General features: G+C 32.4%; 1 protein-coding gene across 1 annotated transcript in view; it reads left to right on the top strand.

The window, feature by feature from the left end:
- Positions 1-474: 474 nt before the first annotated feature.
- The window catches only part of LOC143248193 (lachesin-like), a 119595-nt gene continuing 98043 nt past the window's right edge, over positions 475-22026 (top strand). The window contains exon 1 of the mRNA XM_076496626.1: positions 475-772. Within this exon, the coding sequence (XP_076352741.1) occupies positions 697-772 (76 nt within the window). The 5' untranslated portion in view covers positions 475-696. The remainder of the gene's footprint in view (positions 773-22026) is intronic.

A 22026-nucleotide genomic window follows, 5' to 3' on the forward strand; every position in this document is an offset into this window, starting at 1 on the left:
CATAAGTTCAGTGTATTCTTGACCTGACTGATGTTAAAATCTCATCAAGTACGCACTTGAAACATGAAACAACTTCTGTTTATCTTTGTTCACAATATCTAAGTTTTCTTATAACATATTTAATTGAATTCGTTTTTCTACTTTGTTTTCTAACCTGTTGAGAACAACGTTTGTTATTCACATAAATCTGTAAATTGTAATGTTAACTAAGATGTTTATTATCTCTATTATAATTCATAAATAATAGTATATATATATATATTCTCTTACCAGAAAGTGGATCCTTTAATTACCTAATGAAGCCTTTGTTAACACAATGAAAACAAGTTTGTTTGTTTTTTCAATGGCTTTCACGAATAGCAGTTTTACAGCTCAGATATGTGCAAATAAAATACGGTAACTCCTCTAAAGAGGCGCGTGCTCAGAGCGCAGACGCCTGATTCAGTGATATGATATAAATACGGAGAGCCTGCTAGCGGCTGGATTTGATGAAGTCTGACTTCTGGGCTGCCGATAAAGCAGCAGGAAGAGTCACGTGATTACTGTATAGGATAAGCAACATATGATATCACTGTCAGCGCAAGCATGAGAAATTGTTGCTATGATGAGTGTCTGAATATTGAAGGACCAACAGCCAGTGTCAAATTGATCATCTGTTGATAAACGAGGTGGTATTGAATTTTTGCTCTACAGAAGATGTCTTCTGGACAGAAGCACTTATTAATGACTTTGGCCACGTATTTACTGTGGGCTTTTAGTCTGCTCAGCGGAGGTAAGTTCAGTAAGGCATGCTTTAGACTGAGAAAAGGTGCTAATTAATACTTATGTACTAATTACTTAATGAAATTGTGATTGAGTGTTATGTTATCAGCATCAGATGGCACATAAGTTCTATTATCTCGAAGTTTAAGAAATCTTTGATTCTCACACTTAAATACGCAAAAGTCACTCAGAAAATTACATTATGAAACTTTATATAAATTAAGCATATTTGATATAAATAAACACCAGTTAGGGTTTATGTGTGGTGAAAAGAACGTGCTTACTTGACATTTTATGCTATTATCAAAGTTTACTCTTAATTATGAACAATTTTACAAAAGAAATATATTGTCACATAAATTAATAAACATTAAATATTTCTTCCAGTGGCACAGGATTAAGTTTGTAGGCTTGTAACGCCAAAAATCTGGTTTCGATAACCACAATTGGCACAGAACAGATAGCAAATTATATCGTTTTGGATTCAGCTACAAACAAACAAATACATATTAAATAAACGCAATAAATAGGTAAATATTAATTGTACGTGATACACGATAAGATATATTTTACTGTATTCTATTCATCGTATCGTATTTTCGTTAATTTTAGCGCGAATATAAAAAAAACGGATTAATTACTCTAGATCGACTGCGGGAATCGAACAACAAAGTTTAGCGAAATAAGCCATGAATTTTCAATATTCTTTGGAAATTTAATTTTTTCTATGACATACCACAAGAATTAAAAATATATATCAAGTTTATTAATTAAGATAATCTAATCTTTAGCGGAAATATCGCGAAGCCTTCCTAAATAATGAATGTGTAAGTTTGTTTGTTTTGGAATTTCGCGCAAAGTTACACGAGAGCTATCTGCGCTAGCCGTCCCTAATTTAAAAGTGTAAGACTAGAGGAAATGCCAGGGAAGGTCATCACCACCCACCGCCAACTCTTGGCCTACTCTTTTACCAATGAATAGTGTGATTGACCGTAACTTATAACGCCCCCACGGCTGAAAGGGCGAATATGTTTGGTGCGACGGGGATTCGAAACCGCGACCCTCAGATTACGAGTCAAACGTCTTAACCCACCTGGCCACGCTAGGCCCGAATGTGTAAAGTAATAATATGAATGTGTTAGGGTTCCAAATAATGACTACTGAAGTGAAGTAACAATACATATAAAGCATAGAAATCAACATTGTAGTGAATATAACTAGCTGAATTCTTTGTTTCTTGAGTTAGGAATCCTCGCTGATATCTGAGCGTTAAGTTACCTTCAAAATTGAATAATTAACATGAAAACATCTGAAGTAAAACATTTTAACACCCTTTGATAGGCCTAATAACCTTTAATATGTATTACAGTTTTTGCGAAAAATACGTTATCAAAAGAAATCTTTCCTGGTAAATATTATTTTCCTTTGTTTTTCTGCTTGTTCGCTACTAAGCACAAATGTACACAATATACCAACTGTTCTATGACCATAACGGGTATTTAAGCCCAGTTTTTAAGGTTATAAGCATTCAGACTAACCGCTGAAGAGAGGAGTATTTCGTCCCCCGCTGGTACAACACTAAAATTAGGGATTCGATTCCCTTCGCTGAACTCAGCCGATAGCCTGATGTGGCTTTGCTATAAGAAAACAAACACATACAGAGAAGAGTATAGTTTTTTTGGAAAGTTCAGTTGATATTTAAGGACTAGTTGTTTGCAATATCCGAAATAAATAAGTTAGTTTTATTGTAGTGAATTTCTAAATGTGTAAAAACAACTCTTTAAACATTTCTTTAAGGATTTTTCTCTTTTAAATTCCGTATTTCGTTAAACCAGAGAATTTCCTGAAGAAATCAATTATGACGAAATTACCCTAACTTCATGTTCAAACAGAGAGATATGTGTTAGAAATTTTGTTGATTTTGAATGCCCAAGGTTTTTATAAAATTATATACGTAAGCATCATTAAGCATTTGACTCGCAATCTGCTGGTCGTGGGATCAAATCCAGTAACAAATCCCTTTTGAGCATGGATGCCTTAGAATGTAACGGTTAATATATTCGTTCGTGGTATTGGCTAGCTGTTTTCCCTCTAGTCTAACACTTCAAAACGTGGAACAACTTGAGCAGTCTTGAGCGAAATTAGAAGAAAAAAAAACACCAACAGATAAACAAACAAACAAAAAATAATGGTAGGACAGAGGTAAGTCTTCGAACTCATAACGCTAACATCAAGGTTTCTTTTCCTCTCAATGGACACAACAGGAAGCTCAATTTGTTTTTACTATAAGAAAACACAAACAATTTTTAAAAGTTTTATTTTGATAAAAATGCTTTCTGACGATTTCTAACTCTTCAACAGAACGTTTTTGTAAACGCAATAAAAGTATTAACATTTGTCAGGCAAATAAATCAGACGAGCTAATCAGGCCTCAAGAGAATTCAGGCCTCAAGAGAATGTGGTTGGTGTTTAACCAAAATAAAAAGGCTAAATAATTTACAAAAAAAAATTATTAAAATTTTATCTCAAATAGCTCCACTTTTTGTTCCTTTGAAAATATATGGTAAAAACAGCAAACAACGTAGGTTAAACTGACGCATCTTGAACAAGATCTATGTTTCTGAAAAGAACTCGTTAATTGCATTTCATAGGACTCCGAAGAAATGCGATGAATTCCAATCAACTCCTTTCCCGATTTCAGATCAGAAGTTGTGTGTCTCAGGTGATGTCAGATTTCCTGACTTTAATGTAAAGGTCTGTAAAACTAACAATTAATCAACCGAATGCCAGTACACCTGCAAATCAAATGGCGACCCGACTAGCTTCATCATCAATTCTGACAAACTCAAAGAATCCGTGGACAATAAGAAAAAGCATGCAATGCCACCATTTACCTTAAATAAATTCCTAACCTAAATGAAAAAGTTGAACATTACAACATAGAATTTTGATGTAGAAAGTATCTAGAACCAGTAAGAAGAAGAGAAATCGTAAGAGATGTCATTCTAAGATCTTAGACAAAGATAGAACATAAAGTAAGTACGAGTCAGAAATAAAATTCTTGAAGTCAGAAATAAAATTCAGCCATTATAAAACATAATATAAAAATAAGGCATTCAGTCACTTGGAAAATTAAAAATTTCTAGAAAACAATAAGTGAAAATAAAAAACATCTAATTCAGAATGGTCGTAAAATATTAAAGTTTCGTACAATTGTTGTTTCTTATGATTTTATTTACTAGCCTGTCTATTTTGTGTATGTGTTCTTAACGCATCCCTTACAATAGCTATTAATGATTTGCCAACCAGAGTAAATCGGGGCCCCGCATGTCCAGGTGGTTAATGCACTCGACTCGTACTCTGAGGGTTGCGGGTTCGAATCCCCGTCACACCAAACATACTAGCCCTTTCAGCCGTGGGGGCGTTATAATGTGACAGTCAATCTCACTATTCTTTGGTGAAGGAGTAGCCCAAGAGTTGGCGGTAGTTAGTGATGACTAGCTGCCTTCCCTCTAGTTTGACACTGCTAAACTAGCGTCGGCTAGTGCAGATAGCCCTTGTGTAGCTTTGCGCGAAATTATAAAACAAGCAAACAAATCATGGGAAATCGAAGACAAGCAATTAGCGTTTTAATTTCGTAAAATTTCTGTTGGCCAATAGGAAGACGATCTCTTTCTACAACTTTCACTTGTGACGTAATTTATTCCAGAATTTTTTTTAGATTTTCAATAATTTTAACACATTAAAATTCCCAGGCCAATGCAGCTGATAGGATAATTTAAGTAATTAAGAAAATAAACTCTAATGAGCATAATGGACGATACTGATATAATTAGTGTTAATAAAATGCAGTGAAATTTCATTTGTGTGAGTGGTAAATGAAAGAGAACCGAGGGCAATCCCTTGAGGGCCTGCAAATTTTGTGGTGTATTAAATAGAATTAATAAACTAAATTTGATTGAGTTCCTTGACTCCAAGTAAAACTTTTATCCAGTCAGTTAAGTTGTAGAAAAACTCAAGATTTTTAAATCAAACCCTTATAATAAACTTTTCAGAAAGATATTCTATTGTTTCATCTCCTTCGAAACACAATCAACTAATATTCCTTTATTTCCTGAAAGATTAACTTAAAACTTTACACGGTTACACATTGGTTCAATACTCCTCTTTCTTTCGTTATTATTTAGGCCTTTTAAAGGATTTTTAGGGTCAAGAGTCAAACAATCAAAAAGTTATAATTTGAGCTCCTGTGCGGCTATATTTATAGATGAAAATTGGCAAAAATATGTAATTTCATGTGTGGATCATACAAAGAAACAACCACATAGGTTGGAAAATATTGGTAAATTATTCAGCCATAGTTCGACCAGATTACAAGAAATTTGATTCGAAAATCTTTTCTTCTATCAATGTACATTGACAAATAACGTGTTGGACTTCAACATTTTAAGTAAGTATAGAGGATTATAGATGCCACAGAAAGTCAAATGTTGTTGAATTTTTTGTTTGTTTGTTTTTTATAATTACTCCACTGTATTTCTGCCAATTTACATGAGACTTAGTACAAAGATGCCTTCTTGTAGGTCTCTAGGTTTTTACGATTTTCCTGGTGTCAGTATTTACCATGTTAGAATTTCGTAACGGAGACAAGTTGCATCGCGCGCGAATGTTGGCCTCTTTCATTTATCTACAGATTTATTTCTCTGTATCTATAAAAAGACAAAACCGAAACCTATTTACAACTTCAACCAGCTCCCGAGTAGAACAGCGGTATATCTGCGGACTTACAACGCTAGAAACCTGTATTTCGATGCCGGCGGTGCGTAGAGCACAGATAGCTCATTATGTAGCTTTGTGTTTACCTTCAAACAAACAGACTAGATCCATAAATAACTTTATCAAGCCTACATGAATGGTAAGTACTTCAAGAGGAAACTTCGTATTTGTTTTACGTTTTATCTCTTATCAATTTCTTTAATACACAAGCAGCATAACCAGGTTCTTAAGGCACTCGACTCGATAAAGTCTGTATGTTTGATGAATTTCTCAGAAAGCTACTGCAGGTGCATCTACGCTTACCTAATTTAGAATTGATAAATTAAAGGATGGATAGTTTGTCAACGCGAGATTTACTCGTTTATAACGCTATCAGGACTTAAAGGGCGAACATATTCGGCGTTGGGTTTTAATCTGTGCATCTGAAGATTGCGAGCCAGGCGTCCTGATAACAGTCCCCCCGGTAGCCCTCAAACAAGTGAGATTTAACATGAAAACAGTTTCAAAAATAAACCAAGAAACGACAGATTTGTTAATGTTCCTTTTGTCATCTAAACTTTCTCATTATAATCTTCTATTTCTAAGAAGTGGCTAGAATTCAGTATTTGAGTGAACCTTAAATAAATATCAAACACAATCTATTTATTTTACATTGAGGCACAAGTTATATAATCTCCTCCATTTGTTTATGTTTTAACGTCAACGTAACTTATCTTCAAATCTAAACGTCTCTCGTAACTGTTTGGACTACATGCTGTGATATCATGAAATGGATCTCAACAAGGAGTTGGGTTGTACTAATAAACCACGAAATAGAAAATAAAAGCACACGAAGCGTTATATTTTTAACAGTGAGTTAAGATGGTCAATGAATATGTTGTTTATGGACTGGTTGGTCTCTTTCGAACTGCTTTTTTTTTGGGGAATTTCGCACAAAGCTACTCGAGGGCTATCTGTGCTAGCCGTCCCTAATTTAGCAGTGTAAGACTAGAGGGAAGGCAGCTAGTCATCACCACCCACCGCCAACTCTTGGGCTACTCTTTTACCAACGAATAGTGGGATTGACCGTGACATTATACACCCCCACGGCTAGGAGGGCGAGCATGTTTAGCGCGACGCGGGCGCGAACCCGCGAATTATGAGTCACACGCTTTACGCGCTAGCCCATGCCGGGCCCTTTCGAACTGCACAGAAATGAATGTTGGAAGATATTCTAAAACCTTTTGTTTCCTGTAGCTTAAGGTATTCGGAGTGTCCAATCTATTCTTGACCCGCACAACAGCATGTGAGATGTGATAAGGACATCAATAGCATTATAATTTCGATTATTTTATTTATTGAGATCAATGTTATAATTCGTACGTTTCGCCATTTTGCACGTGTAATGTACTTTAAATACTGTTTGACATTTAATAGTTTGGACCTCATAATTCTATAAACTCTTTAAATCTGAGGCTTATCACAAACTAAATAAATTACATAATCACAAAGTGAGTTTATTAAATACTTCGGAATAAAAAACATATTCCATCATTATTCGTCTAGAGAAAATGAAAAAACAAAATTGAAACTTTTAAACAGTTTTTTCGTTGTTAAATACACAACTACGCCAAAATCCATCTGTGTTCTGTCTGCCACGGTATCGAAACCCAGTTTTTATCGTAGTAAACCCTTTGAATCGCCACTGAGTCTCTAGAAAATATCGTAAATAGAATGAATTATGAACATCAAAAATAATTTTAGGAACAATTCATATCGTGTGAAAAGTATATGTTTTTTGAGAGGGGATTGTGCTTCATTTAGCAAGACCAGTATAATAAGTTATTGAAGAAATAAGTGGATCTATTATAATAGATTTATTATCGATAATTGAACTGGACTTTACACTATATTTAAAATTGTTCAAAACAACCTCAAGAGAACCATACAACAGTTTTGAGTGAGTTAAAGGACTGATATTTGTCTGTTTTTATACACAGAAAATCAGTTAAAATCAGCAGCACTGGTTATGTTATGGAAGTGTTTCGTGCATTGAGATAAGAGAGTATCTTGTGGTAAAAATATTTTAAAATATCATCAATATATTATATGTAACAGAACTCTATGAGCTACACAGAGCACGCGTCGAACCTGACGGTGACACAACAAGAAACTGGTGAGTGTAGGAATCAGAGGAGAACCCATAACGATAGCATCTACTTATTCCTATAGATCAGAATTCATAACGACACCATCTACTTATTCCTATAGATCAGAACCCATAACGATACCATCTACTTATTCGTATAGATCAGAACCCATAACGATACCATCTACTTATTCCTATAGATCAGAACCCATAACGATACCATCTACTTATTCCTATAGATCAGAACCCATAACGATACCATCTACTTATTCCTATACATCAGAAACCATAACGATACCATCTACTTATTCCTATAGATCAGAACCCATAACGACACCAACTACTTATTCCTATAGATAATGTTTTGTGGAGAACTTCAACATGAATTTGAGATTATCCATAGAAGGTCCAGTTATCAGTTATTTTAATCCTTGATATAGTTCTTCTATAAAAGTCACCTAGGAGACTAAAGCCATCAATGCTATAGCTTTATTTAAGATACGTTAGTTACTCAATGTTTTATTTTTATACTTTTGTCTATTGCAAAAAAGAGTTACTAAATTTTAATGTGAGTGTTACAACTTACGACCTTCTATTTACAAACGTAACTTTCCATATTGTTTCACTCATTTGGCCATTCACCAAGATATTACCTTCCCAAAAACACATCCTGAGTCAAACAGGATTGTTCGAAATGTGTGTCCGATGAAAAAAATCACCTACAAAATTTATTTTTATTTGGTTTTGGATCAAGCAAAGTGTTTTGTTATGTTGTTGGACTTCTAGTAGAAAAGACATTTTAAGTTTCATTCTTCTTGGGGTTACACTGAGTTCTTCTGTATACATGATGCATAACTTTGGGCCTTCATAGAAACTATGTCCATAGTTTACCCTTATTAATTGGCATTGTTTTACTTTGTTTACTACTACGCATCTCTAACCATACGATCGAAAACCTGAGTTTTTAGCACCAAGTCATTATAGCTGGTCAATACAATTATCAAATATTTAAATATGAAATTTGATATTTAGAGCATGTTTGCTTGAGACTAGTATCCTTTTTGTATTATTTTTCTTTCAATAGTTTTGAAGTAATAATTTCTAAAGGTAGAATATTTTAATAAGCACAACACTCCACGGCTGCATGGAGCATAAAGGTCGTTTATTTAGTTTCACTGTAACGAAGATGTCAGGATTATACCAGATACTGATACGGTTATGATCTTAAGTCTTAATTAATACATTAGCACTCATTCTTTCTATACTGTTCACCGCGTAAGGCTTAATTAGTTAGGCTTAATCCTCTTTGACAAAACTAAGGCTACGGAATTAAAAACTGAATAACGACATTTATCTACTTCATTATTTTAAAGTGAAATCCAGTATTTCTTCATAGAACTGCACATTTTGCCTATAAAATAATATTTTAAGATCGATTATCGGCAGCTTTTAACCTTTACATCACTTAGATGCGAAGGCTAAATGGTTTGGTGGTTAATTTTCTTATTTGTTTCTTTATCGTGTGGCGTGGATGTAAGACAAAAGTATCGTACTCATTTAATAGGGCCCGGCATGGCCAGGTGGTTAAGGCACTCGACTCATGATCTAAGGGTCGCGGATTCAAATCCCCGTCACACCAAACATGCTCACCCTTTCAGCAGTGGGGGCATTATAATGTGACGGTCAATCCAACTATTCGTTGGTAAAAGAGTAGCCCAAGAGTTGGCGGTGAGTGGTGATGTCTAGCTGCCTTCCCTCTAGTCTTACACTGCAAAATTAGGGACGGCTAGCGCAGATAGCCCTTAAGTCGCCTTGCACGAAATTAAAATCAAACCAAATCATTTAATAGAAAAGTAAGTGACGAAGAACAAACATATTATGAAATAATTCGACGAATTTTGTAATTTCTCTGACGAGTAATGTATTAGTAAGTTTACCACGTTGTTCATAATGCTACATAATTCTCTCAGAAAGGTCAAAAACAAAGAGAAGAGAAGCCTTTATAAAATATTTAGGTTTTTTCGGTGACGTTTTATCAGAAATTTATTCCACTGCTCTTTCTGATTTCAACACTTAAATTATGACGTTTCATTAGGACTCACGGATGGAATTAATCTTGTCGTTATAATAGTCTGGACAACTTGAATTGTTTCATTTAATGAAAACTATGACCTGCAATTGGTTCTCCAGTACTGGCACGTGATTGGAGCAGCTATTTCAACGTCATATTTGTTTTCAGATTGAGATGAGATTTCTTACCGTCTAAGAAATGTAAAGGAAGACGTCTTTTCTCCTTGAAACTAAGAAGAGCTCATCTCTATCGGGACGTTCTATATGTGCCTTTTCCATCATTATGATTTAATTATTCTTAAATTTAAAGGTACACAATGAGTTACATACGCAGTAACCTAAGTAACCTGATTTTCAGAGCACTAGCTCACAGTCTGTCGTCATGGACTAATTATTGTGATCCAATGATTCTTATTTGTCCTTTTCAAAAGAATCGGAGAACCTAATCCTTAGAAAACTAACTGCTAAAAATCTAGATTCTAAGAACGTACCCCCTAAGAAACTAATCGCTGGAACCTCTTTCATACTATAGCTTCACTCTAACCTTGCCCCTCCGCAGTGGCACGGCGGCATGTTTGCAGACTAACACGGCTAGAAAACGGGTTTCGATGCCCGTGATGGACAGAGTACAGATTGTCCATTGTGTAGCTTTGTGCTTAATTCTAAACAAACAAACACTCTAATCAATTTATAACAAAACCAGCAAGATCTATTGTTTCCACTTGTTTTATTTGTTACTATTTTACTCAGTAATTATTAATAGCTTATCTGGAAATACAATCGTAGTCTGTATTGTTATTTTTCACTTGAGAAAAACCGTTTTTAGAACAAACTAAAGAAGAGTTTCTGCAGTTTTCTTGTCGTCATGCTGATAACGACAGTCGAATTCTAACCATTATGGAAGAAATCGGTTAATTTCGACAAAGTCTAACATTTACCGAGTTTCTCAAGCCAGTTTTCTTCATTTTTCTTCATTCGCTTGCCAGTGGTTGGCGATCACATTTCTTCACTAGTAGATGTATCCAACAGGATTTTCCATGTGTTTTGATGACAGATGTGTTTAAACAGCCAACAACAAACAAACGTCACTAACGACTCCCATTCTCAACGTAAATCCACTGTTTGATAATCTCTTACCATTATTCATTTTCTATCTCCTTTTCCTGGCTCACGGCCCACTTTTAAACATTGATGGCCTGTCATGAACCAGCAAACAACTTTATTGTAACAAGCATCCGGGCCACTAAATAAACTATTATTTATCTGCGGCAACTTCAAACTTTCTGACGCGAAACGAGACCCAAGCTTGGTAAACGCTGACCTGGTATATAAAAACAAACAAACCACAATGTAACTGTATCTCTGCATTAGTAAAGGTTAAGCAAATCATGATACATTTCTTGACCAGTCTATTTCGCAGATGCATATGGTAGTGCTTTACAAACGTGCAGGATGTTATTACTACGCAGCCTGCCCATTTAATTACAGATGTAATATCTTCTAAGAGGAAGGTCTTGGCTCCCCCCCCTACCTTGGCACAGTGGTATGTCTGCGGACTTACAACGCTAAAATCCGAGTTTCGATTCTTATGGTGGGCAGATCACAGATAGCCCATTGTGTTCCTTTGTGCTTAACTTCAAAACAAACAAACAAGACGATTTTAACACATGGAAAAAATATTACTCATTATTAGCTTAATATTACCCATTATTAGCTTAGTATTACTCATTATTAGCTTAGTATTACCCATTATTAGCTTAGTATTACCCATTATTAGCTTAGTATTACCCATTATTAGCTTAGTATTACCCATTATTAGCTTAGTATTACCCATTATTAGCTTAGTATTACTCATTATTAGCTTAGTATTACCCATTATTAGCTTAGTATTACTCATTATTATTACCCATTATTAGCTTAGTATTACTCATTATTAGCTTAGTATTACTCATTATTAGCTTAGTATTACTCATTATTAGCTTAGTATTACCCATTATTAGCTTAGTATTACTCATTATTAGCTTAGTATTACCCATTATTAGCTTAGTATTACTCATTATTAGCTTAATCGTTTTTCAATGAACATTTCAGATTTTTTCCAGTTATTATTTTTACTTTGCTTGTGACTCAAATATCACGAATTACATTTTAAAAGAGCCTAATACTGAGTTGAATAAATGTCAAAATGTGCCAGATTTGTTATTTTTAACAAGATGGATGTACACAATTTTCTTTTTTAACAAAAATATTTTGAATATACAAACAATAATACAATTTATAAAATCTGTTATTAGAAATAGTTATTACAAGTAATAGTTTATATACAAAAGTTTTAGAAACTTACAAACAATTTTGAGCCTTCTATCTCATTCGGAACCTTTTTTAATATCTCATCAAAAGTTCACAATTAATTTCGAGTGGATATTTGTACAATTCACTTAAAAGGGAGCTAGCTAGCTCTTCACTGATCACACGTGAGTTTTCCACCGCTGAAGTTATATAATGTAATCGTAAAATACTAATGTCCACAGTTAATCCTCTAAAGTTAAACGGTTTGTAATGTTTGAACTCCGTAAACGTTCCTGGTTAAATATCTGTAGTTTCCCGATTAATAAGTGTTAATCACAGTTATGCCTTCCGTGGTTTATAGTATACCAACTGTGGCCAACCAATAATATATACCGTCTCTTGGCGCGTTGCTTTGGTTACCGTTTATAATCGTCAGTCGATATTCTAGAAATTTCAGCTGATACAACAGTTGTGGCATTACGCACACATATATATGTACATTGTTGACTTTTATACGCGAGAATCTTCTATGATTTTAACAAATAAGTTGAAATTAAGTTACATGGATTTCTAAATATATATTTAACTGAAACAAACATCGGTAGTAAAATAAATATATATTAGTAAATCCATCACAGAGTATAAAATATTTAGGTACTGGGCAGAGAACTTTAGTGATTTTAAATAACGAAAGCAAAGTCCAACACCAAAAGCTTTGTCTAACAATTTATAAATTTATTGTTTTCGTAGTTCATGCCTTAAACCACAGTTTCTCCTATTCAGTAATCTGATCGCAGTTACAAAAGTTTAAATTATATCAACTCTTCTCAAGAGCGCTTTGTCATCAGTTATCTGTAGCATTACTAATTTATCCTAAAGGGTATTTATAATCAATTTACTTTCTAAAAGAGTTACCGTTAGAGTATTAGAATTTTTAAGACAGGTATTTTTATTTACAAAACCCGTATAATCTAATTAACAGTACAAAAATTACGTAAAATTCCAAGTAGAATATGTTGTTTTCCAGGTGGTAATAGGTTCGCTTATAAATTTACTTTAAACAGTTGTTTATCTTTTCTTACTATAATAACGCTTAGAAAATAATTATTTCTGTTGAAATGAGTGTTAACTGGGTGGCAGTCTTTAATGTTGTCGAATGTCAAATGTCAAATGGGAGAGGTTATATTAAATATTCGTACAGAGCTTTTTTACGACCTTTTAAACATAGTTATATTCATATAGCTTTTGGTTCCCTCCTAATATAACGTTCTCAAGTGTATCAGCTGTTGTTACATTAAGTGCGTAACAATTCAGTTTATTTAACAGTAGATATTTCCGAATGTTCCTTGCTGGTACAACGGTAAGTCTAATAATTTATAATTCTAAAATCATGTGCTCGATTCTACTCTGTGGACACAGCAGATAGCCCGATGTGGCTTTGCTATAAGAAAACACACACAGGTTTCTAAATGTATTTATCAATGAGAACTATATATATAACCAAACCTTCGGTAATTAAGTTTTGGTTTTATTATAAAGATTAATGTTTCTCTCTTTCAGTTAATTTTAAACAAATTATTCGAACAAATATGACAAAAGGACGTATCCATTGTGTGTGTAAAAAGGAAATATAATCTTTTGAAAGTTGAAAACACTTATAAATTGCCAGAAATTCAAAATTTAATTGTAATGTTCAAAATAAGCGCTTCAGTTGTTTATTTCCTCTGTAGTTGAAGATTAAAAGAATGTTTTTAGTGATCGGTAGATTCCCAGACTTTCCCTTGTCACGTCCGGAAACAGAGCAAGAAGAAAGTTTCGTGACTGAGCTGTTCCTGATAAACAGGACTCACGAACAACCGCATTTTGAGTTCATAGTTAATAGTAAAACTCGGATTGTTCGGTGAATACAATTGACGAAAGCGACTAGAACAGACTGATTTTTCTGTTGTTCCAAACCTTAAAATAAGACCCAACAAACTAGAGCTGATTAGTTTTATTTTCCCTTATCTGATTTATGTATTATTAATATGTAATAATTATTATTTTACATTTCTTTCTTTCCTTAGGTTATATTCGAGTTAAAATTCTAGGAGATCAGGTGCAATGAATTAAGTCACAATTAATAGACGTCACGATTTCTACAACATAGTTTGTACCAGTTAGCTTGTCCATCAACAGCTGTTGCTCTTAGCTCGATACGTCTATCTCTCTTCTCTCCCCTCTCCACTTTAACAAGCTATAGTTACCATCTGTTCTCAGTACAGAGCAATGTTGTCATTTCGATATTATTGGCCATGATGAAACGACTATGTTTTAAAGTAAAGAAGAGTTTCGTATCGTAGTAAAAACGTAAGGTTCAGGCTCTACTATAAAGGCAATACTGAATACAATTAGCTACGTGACGTTACTGTGTAAAAAGCTGTATCTAAAATATTATTATCTCTTTCTATCATGCTTAGGAGATAACTTATTCCAAAAGAAATTTAGTTTTGTGACGAATATAAACGTTATGAATACTAAAACTCAAATATATATCCAGTGTGCTTTATTTTCAAACATCAAAATATGTAAATTTTAAACAGGTTGACTGTCTCCGTGTACCTATATATCTATCAGTATTTATGCACACATATGACTACCTAGAAATGACAATTTTGTTACTTTTACCTTTCTTTTCATTACACTCATATGTTTATACAACTGACTTTATGAACATATATGAACAACAAATGATAATTTTGTTATTTTTAACCTTTCTTTTTATTGAACTCATATGTTTATACAACTGACTTTATGAACACCTACAAATGATAATTTTGTTATTTTTACCTTTGTGATTGACAAGACGAATTCTTCTTCTTGCTCTGTTATTACAATACAGTCTGTGATAATTTACTTTAAAACCATGCAGAGACCTAGTTATGTCCTTATTCTTTTCTACACATTTATAGTATTTTTTGATTTATTCATCTGTGTACATTAAGTTATTTTTATCCTACTTTCTGTCTAATACTTTCTCTGGCTACAAATTTCTATTTATTTATCCACATTTATATAAAGTTATTTGAAAGCTTTATATATTTTAATTTATACCTTGAAAGAGATATTACATTACTTTTCAGTGGCCAATAAAGAAACAATATATGGCTAAAAACACATATTACAGAGCCACGAATGAATTTCGTTTGAAAAACATGCCAGGTTTTAGTACCATAACAACAAGTCAAGGTTCAAATGTGATAGTATCAATTCATGAACTTGAGATAACCTTTTGTTTTTAATTAAGACTCACATGTTAGTCCTGTAATGGTAAACATGTTGATTTTCAAAATATTTCGTATTACGTCTCACGCCATTTCGATAGTGTTTTTTTTTTTCAGTTTCATCCTATTTCGACGAAAAGATAAGAAAGAACTACACATAAGGAAAATTTTCTTTCCAAATATAAAGGTAAAAAATCACGCAAAACTGTTTCACTGACTTTGATTTAGAAATAAACTTTATCTTCAAATGATAACTAGTTATTAAGTTTAGTGTGTAAATACTTTATAACTACAAGTTTGTGATGATTCCATTACTTATTGAAACCACAAAATGTAGAACTAGCACAGTCACATCTGCCATCTTTATATCACCACAAGATGTAGAAATAGCAGTCACATCTGTCATCTTTATATCACCACAAGATGTAAAAATAGCACAGTCACATCTGCCATCTTTATGACACAGCAAAAGATCCACTACTAACACAGTGGAGTGTACACAGTTACACTGCTGAGAGTCGTGTGGTTTGGATTAATTTTTTTCTCCGAACTGTCTGGATCGTTTGTTGATACATTTACGACACCATTGGGTCACAGTTTTCAATACCAGCTTTTAAATAAGGGATCGTTTGCAGAAATATTACCGATCGTTAAATGGTGATAAAATAAAAATAACACAAATAAAAATAACTAGTATTTAACACTTTCTTTCTCTGGTGCTTTGTAAGGCTTAATCTGTATTAAATATAACACTTTAGGTAAGTTTCATAATATGAAACTAAAGTAATGTCCTTTAAATTAATACAATTCTTAGATATAGACCTCTATTACAGTTCGAAAATAATGCCAGTGTTACGAGTTAGAAAGTTGTGTGTCTATTAAATATTAAATTTACTTATTTTTACAAGCAACAGTTTATCGCAGGGGTGTTTGCGAATAACATTTTCTGCACATCAATAGTCATCACTGACAATTTTTTTATTGTTGCGTCATGTTACTGAAACCCATTACGTATCTCTTCTTGTCTTAATTAATTATTATTACATTACACTATCTAGTAGTTGTATGGAACGTTCTAGACCTATACCACGGTATAAATACCAGTTGAAAATGAAATGCAGTTCGATAGATAGTTAGAAATAGACTGCGTGATTGTAAGTTTAGAAATTAAGAGCGTAAAACTACTTTTGATGTAAACTTATCACAAATTGTATTGTAATATAAGACAAGAGAAGAAGAATTCCTCTTATCAAATTGAGTTCGAAAGAAGACTGAGCCAGCCTCAATAGAATTTGACGAGAAAGAGACATATACAAAAAGTCCTGGGTATAATTGTGTTAACCAACAGTGTTAGACAATAACTATACCATACTGAACTGTTTTGTTTTTTTTCACAACAAGTAGGCACTTTGCCGTTCGTTAACCACAGAAACTTATCAACAACAGCTCGCAGACATCTACTGTAAAGAATCCAGCCAAAAAATAAAACTTGAAAATATTATTGAAATCGATATAAGTTTGATATTAGCGTTATTAATTTCAACACCAGTAATGGCTTGAATAATTTTTTGTGAATAATACATATATTAGACATTTACATTACCGGATGCTGTTTAAAAGTAAAGACGGGCTGATTAGATAGTGACGTTCTCTAGGAGGTAAAGATAAGCGTATCAAGATATCAATTATCAACATTCCTCTTTCTTCATAAAAAACTGTCAGTCATAATTGGAAATCAAACTTTACTATTGTGTTAATACATTCTGACTAGAGATACAAAAATTAAACACCTATTGAATATTGAACTATGTTCAGTTTTATATTAATATAAGTTTAAAAATTTTGACAGAAAGTAAAATGTCCTTCACAATTCCAGGAAGAACACCATTCTATGTTACATACGCTAACCACATAGAGTTGGTTACAGATGGGTATTAAAGTACACTGTCTAGATACAGTTAGTTATAAAGCAGTATTAAAGTACACTGTCTAGATACAGTTAGTTATAACACAGTATTAAAGTACACTGTCTAGATACAGTTATTTATAAAGCAGTATTAAAGTACACTGTCTACATACAGATAGTTATAAAGCAGTATTAAAGTACACTGTCTAGATACAGTTAGTTATAACACAGTATTAAAGTACACTGTCTACATACAGATAGCTATAAAGCAGTATTAAAGTACACTGTCTAGATACGGTTAGTTATAAAGCAGTATTAAAGTACACTGTCTAGATACAGTTATTTATAAAGCAGTATTAAAATACACTGTCTAGATACAGTTAGTTATAAAGCAGTATTAAAGTACACTGTCTAGATACAGTTAGTTATAAAGCAGTATTAAAATACACTGTCTAGATACAGTTAGTTATAAAGCAGTATTAAAGTACACTGTCTAGATACAGTTAGTTATAAAGCAGTATTAAAATACACTGTCTAGATACAGTTAGTTATAAAGCAGTATTAAAGTACACTGTCTAGATACAGTTAGTTATAAAGCAGTATTAAAAGTACACTGTCTAGATACAGTTAGTTATAAAGCAGTATTAAAGTACACTGTCTAGATACAGTTAGTTATAAAGCAGTATTAAAATACACTGTCTAGATACAGTTAGTTATAAAGCAGTATTAAAGTACACTGTCTAGATACAGTTAGTTATAAAGCAGTATTAAAATACACTGTCTAGATACAGTTAGTTATAAAGCAGTATTAAAATTACACTGTCTAGATACAGTTAGTTATAAAGCAGTATTAAAATACACTGTCTAGATACAGTTAGTTATAAAGCAGTATTAAAGTACACTGTCTAGATACAGTTAGTTATAAAGCAGTATTAAAATACACTGTCTAGATACAGTTAGTTATAAAGCAGTATTAAAATACACTGTCTAGATACAGTTAGTTATAAAGCAGTATTAAAATACACTGTCTAGATACAGTTAGTTATAAAGCAGTATTAAAATACACTGTCTAGATACAGTTAGTTATAAAGCAGTATTAAAATACACTGTCTAGATACAGTTAGTTATAAAGCAGTATTAAAATACACTGTCTAGATACAGTTAGTTATAAAGCAGTATTAAAGTACACTGTCTAGATACAGTTAGTTATAAAGCAGTATTAAAATACACTGTCTAGATACAGTTAGTTATAAAGCAGTACACTGTCTAGATACAGTTAGTTATAAAGCAGTATTAAAATACACTGTCTAGATACAGTTAGTTATAAAGCAGTATTAAAATACACTGTCTAGATACAGTTAGTTATAAAGCAGTATTAAAGTACACTGTCTAGATACAGTTAGTTATAAAGCAGTATTAAATTAAACACTGTCTAGATACAGTTAGTTATAAAGCAGTATTAAAGTACACTGTCTAGATACAGTTAGTTATAAAGTTATTAAAGTAAAGCAGTTATTAAAGTTATACACTGTCTAGATACAGTTAGTTATAAAGTACAGTATTAAAGTACACTGTCTAGATACAGTTAGTTATAAAGCAGTATTAAAGTACACTGTCTAGATACAGTTAGTTATAAAGCAGTATTAAAGCAGTATTAAAGTACACTGTCTAGATACAGTTAGTTATAAAGCAGTATTAAAGTACACTGTCTAGATACAGTTAGTTATAAAGCAGTATTAAAGTACACTGTCTAGATACAGTTAGTTATAAAGCAGTATTAAAAAGTACAGTTAGTTATAAAGCAGTATTAAACTGTCTAGATACAGTTAGTTATAAAGCAGTATTAAAGTACACTGTCTAGATACAGTTAGTTATAAAGCAGTATTAAAGTACACTGTCTAGATACAGTTAGTTATAAAGCAGTATTAAAGTACACTGTCTAGATACAGTTAGTTATAAAGCAGTATTAAAGTACACTGTCTAGATACAGTTAGTTATAAAGCAGTATTAAAGTACACTGTCTAGATACAGTTAGTTATAAAGCAGTATTAAAGTACACTGTCTAGATACAGTTAGTTATAAAGACCAGTCTAGACTGTCTAGATACAGTTAGTTATAAAGCAGTATTAAAGTACACTGTCAGTATTAAAGTACACTGTCTAGATACAGTTAGTTATAAAGCAGTATTAAAGTACACTGTCTAGATACAGTTAGTTATAAAGCAGTATTAAAGTACACTGTCTAGATACAGTTAGTTATAAAGCAGTATTAAAGTACACTGTCTAGATACAGTTAGTTATAAAGCAGTATTAAAGTACACTGTCTAGATACAGTTAGTTATAAAGCAGTATTAGATACAGTTAGTTATAAAGCAGTATTAAAGTACACTGTCTAGATACAGTTAGTTATAAAGCAGTATTACAAAGTACACTGTCTAGATACAGTTAGTTATAAAGCAGTATTAAAGTACACTGTCTAGATACAGTTAGTTATAAAGCAGTATTAAAGTACACTGTCTAGATACAGTTAGTTATAAAGCAGTATTAAAGTACACTGTCTAGATACAGTTAGTTATAAAGCAGTATTAAAGTACACTGTCTAGATACAGTTAGTTATAAAGCAGTATTAAAGTACACTGTCTAGATACAGTTAGTTATTAAAGTAAGATACAGTATTAAAAGTACACTGTATAGATACAGTTAGTTATAAAGCAGTATTAAAATACACTGTCTAGATACAGTTAGTTATAAAGCAGTATTAAAGTACACTGTCTAGATACAGTTAGTTATAAAGCAGTATTAAAGTACACTGTCTAGATACAGTTAGTTATAAAGCAGTAATAAAGTACGCTGTATAGATACAGTAGTTATAACACAGTATTAAACACACTGTCTAGATACAGTTAGTTATAAACCAGTATTAAAGTACACTGTCTAGATACAGTTAGTTATAAAGCAGTATTAAAGTACACTGTCTAGATACAGTTAGTTATAAAGCAGTATTAAAGTACACTGTCTAGATACAGTTAGTTATAAAGCATTATTAAAGTACACTGTCTAGATACAGTTAGTTATAACAAAGTATTAAAGTACGCTGTATAGATACAGTTAGTTATAAAGCAGTATTAAAATACACTGTCTAGATACAGTTAGTTATAAAGCAGTATTAAAGTGCACTGTCTAGATACAGTCAGTTATAAAGCAGTATTAAAGTACACTGTCTAGATACAGTTAGTTATAAAGCAGTAATAAAGTACGCTGTATAGATACAGTAGTTATAACACAGTATTAAAGTACACTGTCTAGATACAGTTAGTTATAAACCAGTATTAAAGTACACTGTCTAGATACAGTTAGTTATAAAGCAGTATTAAAGTACACTGTCTAGATACAGTTAGTTATAAAGCAGTATTAAAGTACACTGAATAGATACAGTTAGTTATAAAGCAGTATTAAAGTACACTGTCTAGATACAGTTAGTTATAAAGCAGTATTAAAGTACACTGTCTAGATACAGTCAGTTATAAAGCAGTATTAAAGTACACTGTCTAGATACAGTCAGTTATAAAGCAGTATTAAAGTACACTGTCTAGATACAGTTAGTTATAAAGCAGTATTAAAGTACACTGTCTAGATACAGTCGGTTATAAAGCAGTATTAAAGTACACTGTCTAGATACAGTTAGTTATAAAGCAGTATTAAAGTACACTGTCTAGATACAGTTAGTTATAAAGCAGTATTAAAGTACACTGTCTAGATACAGTTAGTTAACACAGTATTATACACCGTCTAGATACAGTTATTAAAAGTACACTGTCTAGATACAGTTAGTTATAACACAGTATTAAAGTACACTGTCTAGATACAGTTAGTTATAAAGCAGTATTAAAGCACACTGTCTAGATACAGTTAGTTATAAAGCAGTATTAAAGCACACTGTCTAGATACAGTTAGTTATAACACAGTATTAAAGTACACTGTCTAGATACAGTTAGTTATAAAGCAGTATTAAAGTACACTGTCTAGATACAGTTAGTTATAAAGCAGTATTAAAGTACACTGTCTAGATACAGTTAGTTATAACACAGTATTAAAGTACACTGTCTAGATACAGTTAGTTATAAAGCAGTATTAAAGTACACTGTCTAGATACAGTTAGTTATAAAGCAGTATTAAAGTACACTGTATAGATACAATTAGTTATAACACAGTATTAAAGTACGCTGTATAGATACAGTTAATTACAACACAGTATTAATGTACGCTGTATAGATACAGTTAGTTATAACACAGTATTTAAGTATGCTGTATAGATACAGTTAGTTATAAAGCAGTATTATAGTACATTGTGTATATAGAGAAACCTACCAACACTGACAGATAACTACATAATAAGAAAACCTTTAGCACCGAGAGATAATAACATCTCTAGTGTGTACAGAAAAACTAACATCACCGACAGTTAACGACACTTCCAGTATTTTTATGGATAACTTATCCACTGTGAGATATATCTAATCCTCAGATCTTATTATACCTACTGCGTTGAAACGCTGTATAATTCAGTGCCTGAACAACAGAAATGTAACGTTGAAACGTCCATCAAAACAGAACACCAAACCATCATAAAGTGACTTAATAACAACGGCCATACACCCAGAAGGAAAATACTGAAAACAAAAACATTATTATTACTAGTTAACTCGCTTAAGACAAACACTCAATATAAGACAATCAATGTAGATATATGTTGGAAATGCTAAAAAATAACAAGACCTATATCGGTCAAACTTAGATAGAAACTCACATACGAAAAATAGAAAAAGCAATCTA

Source organism: Tachypleus tridentatus, chromosome 4 (assembly GCF_004210375.1).
Source record: "Tachypleus tridentatus isolate NWPU-2018 chromosome 4, ASM421037v1, whole genome shotgun sequence".
Lineage (NCBI taxonomy): Eukaryota > Metazoa > Arthropoda > Merostomata > Xiphosura > Limulidae > Tachypleus > Tachypleus tridentatus.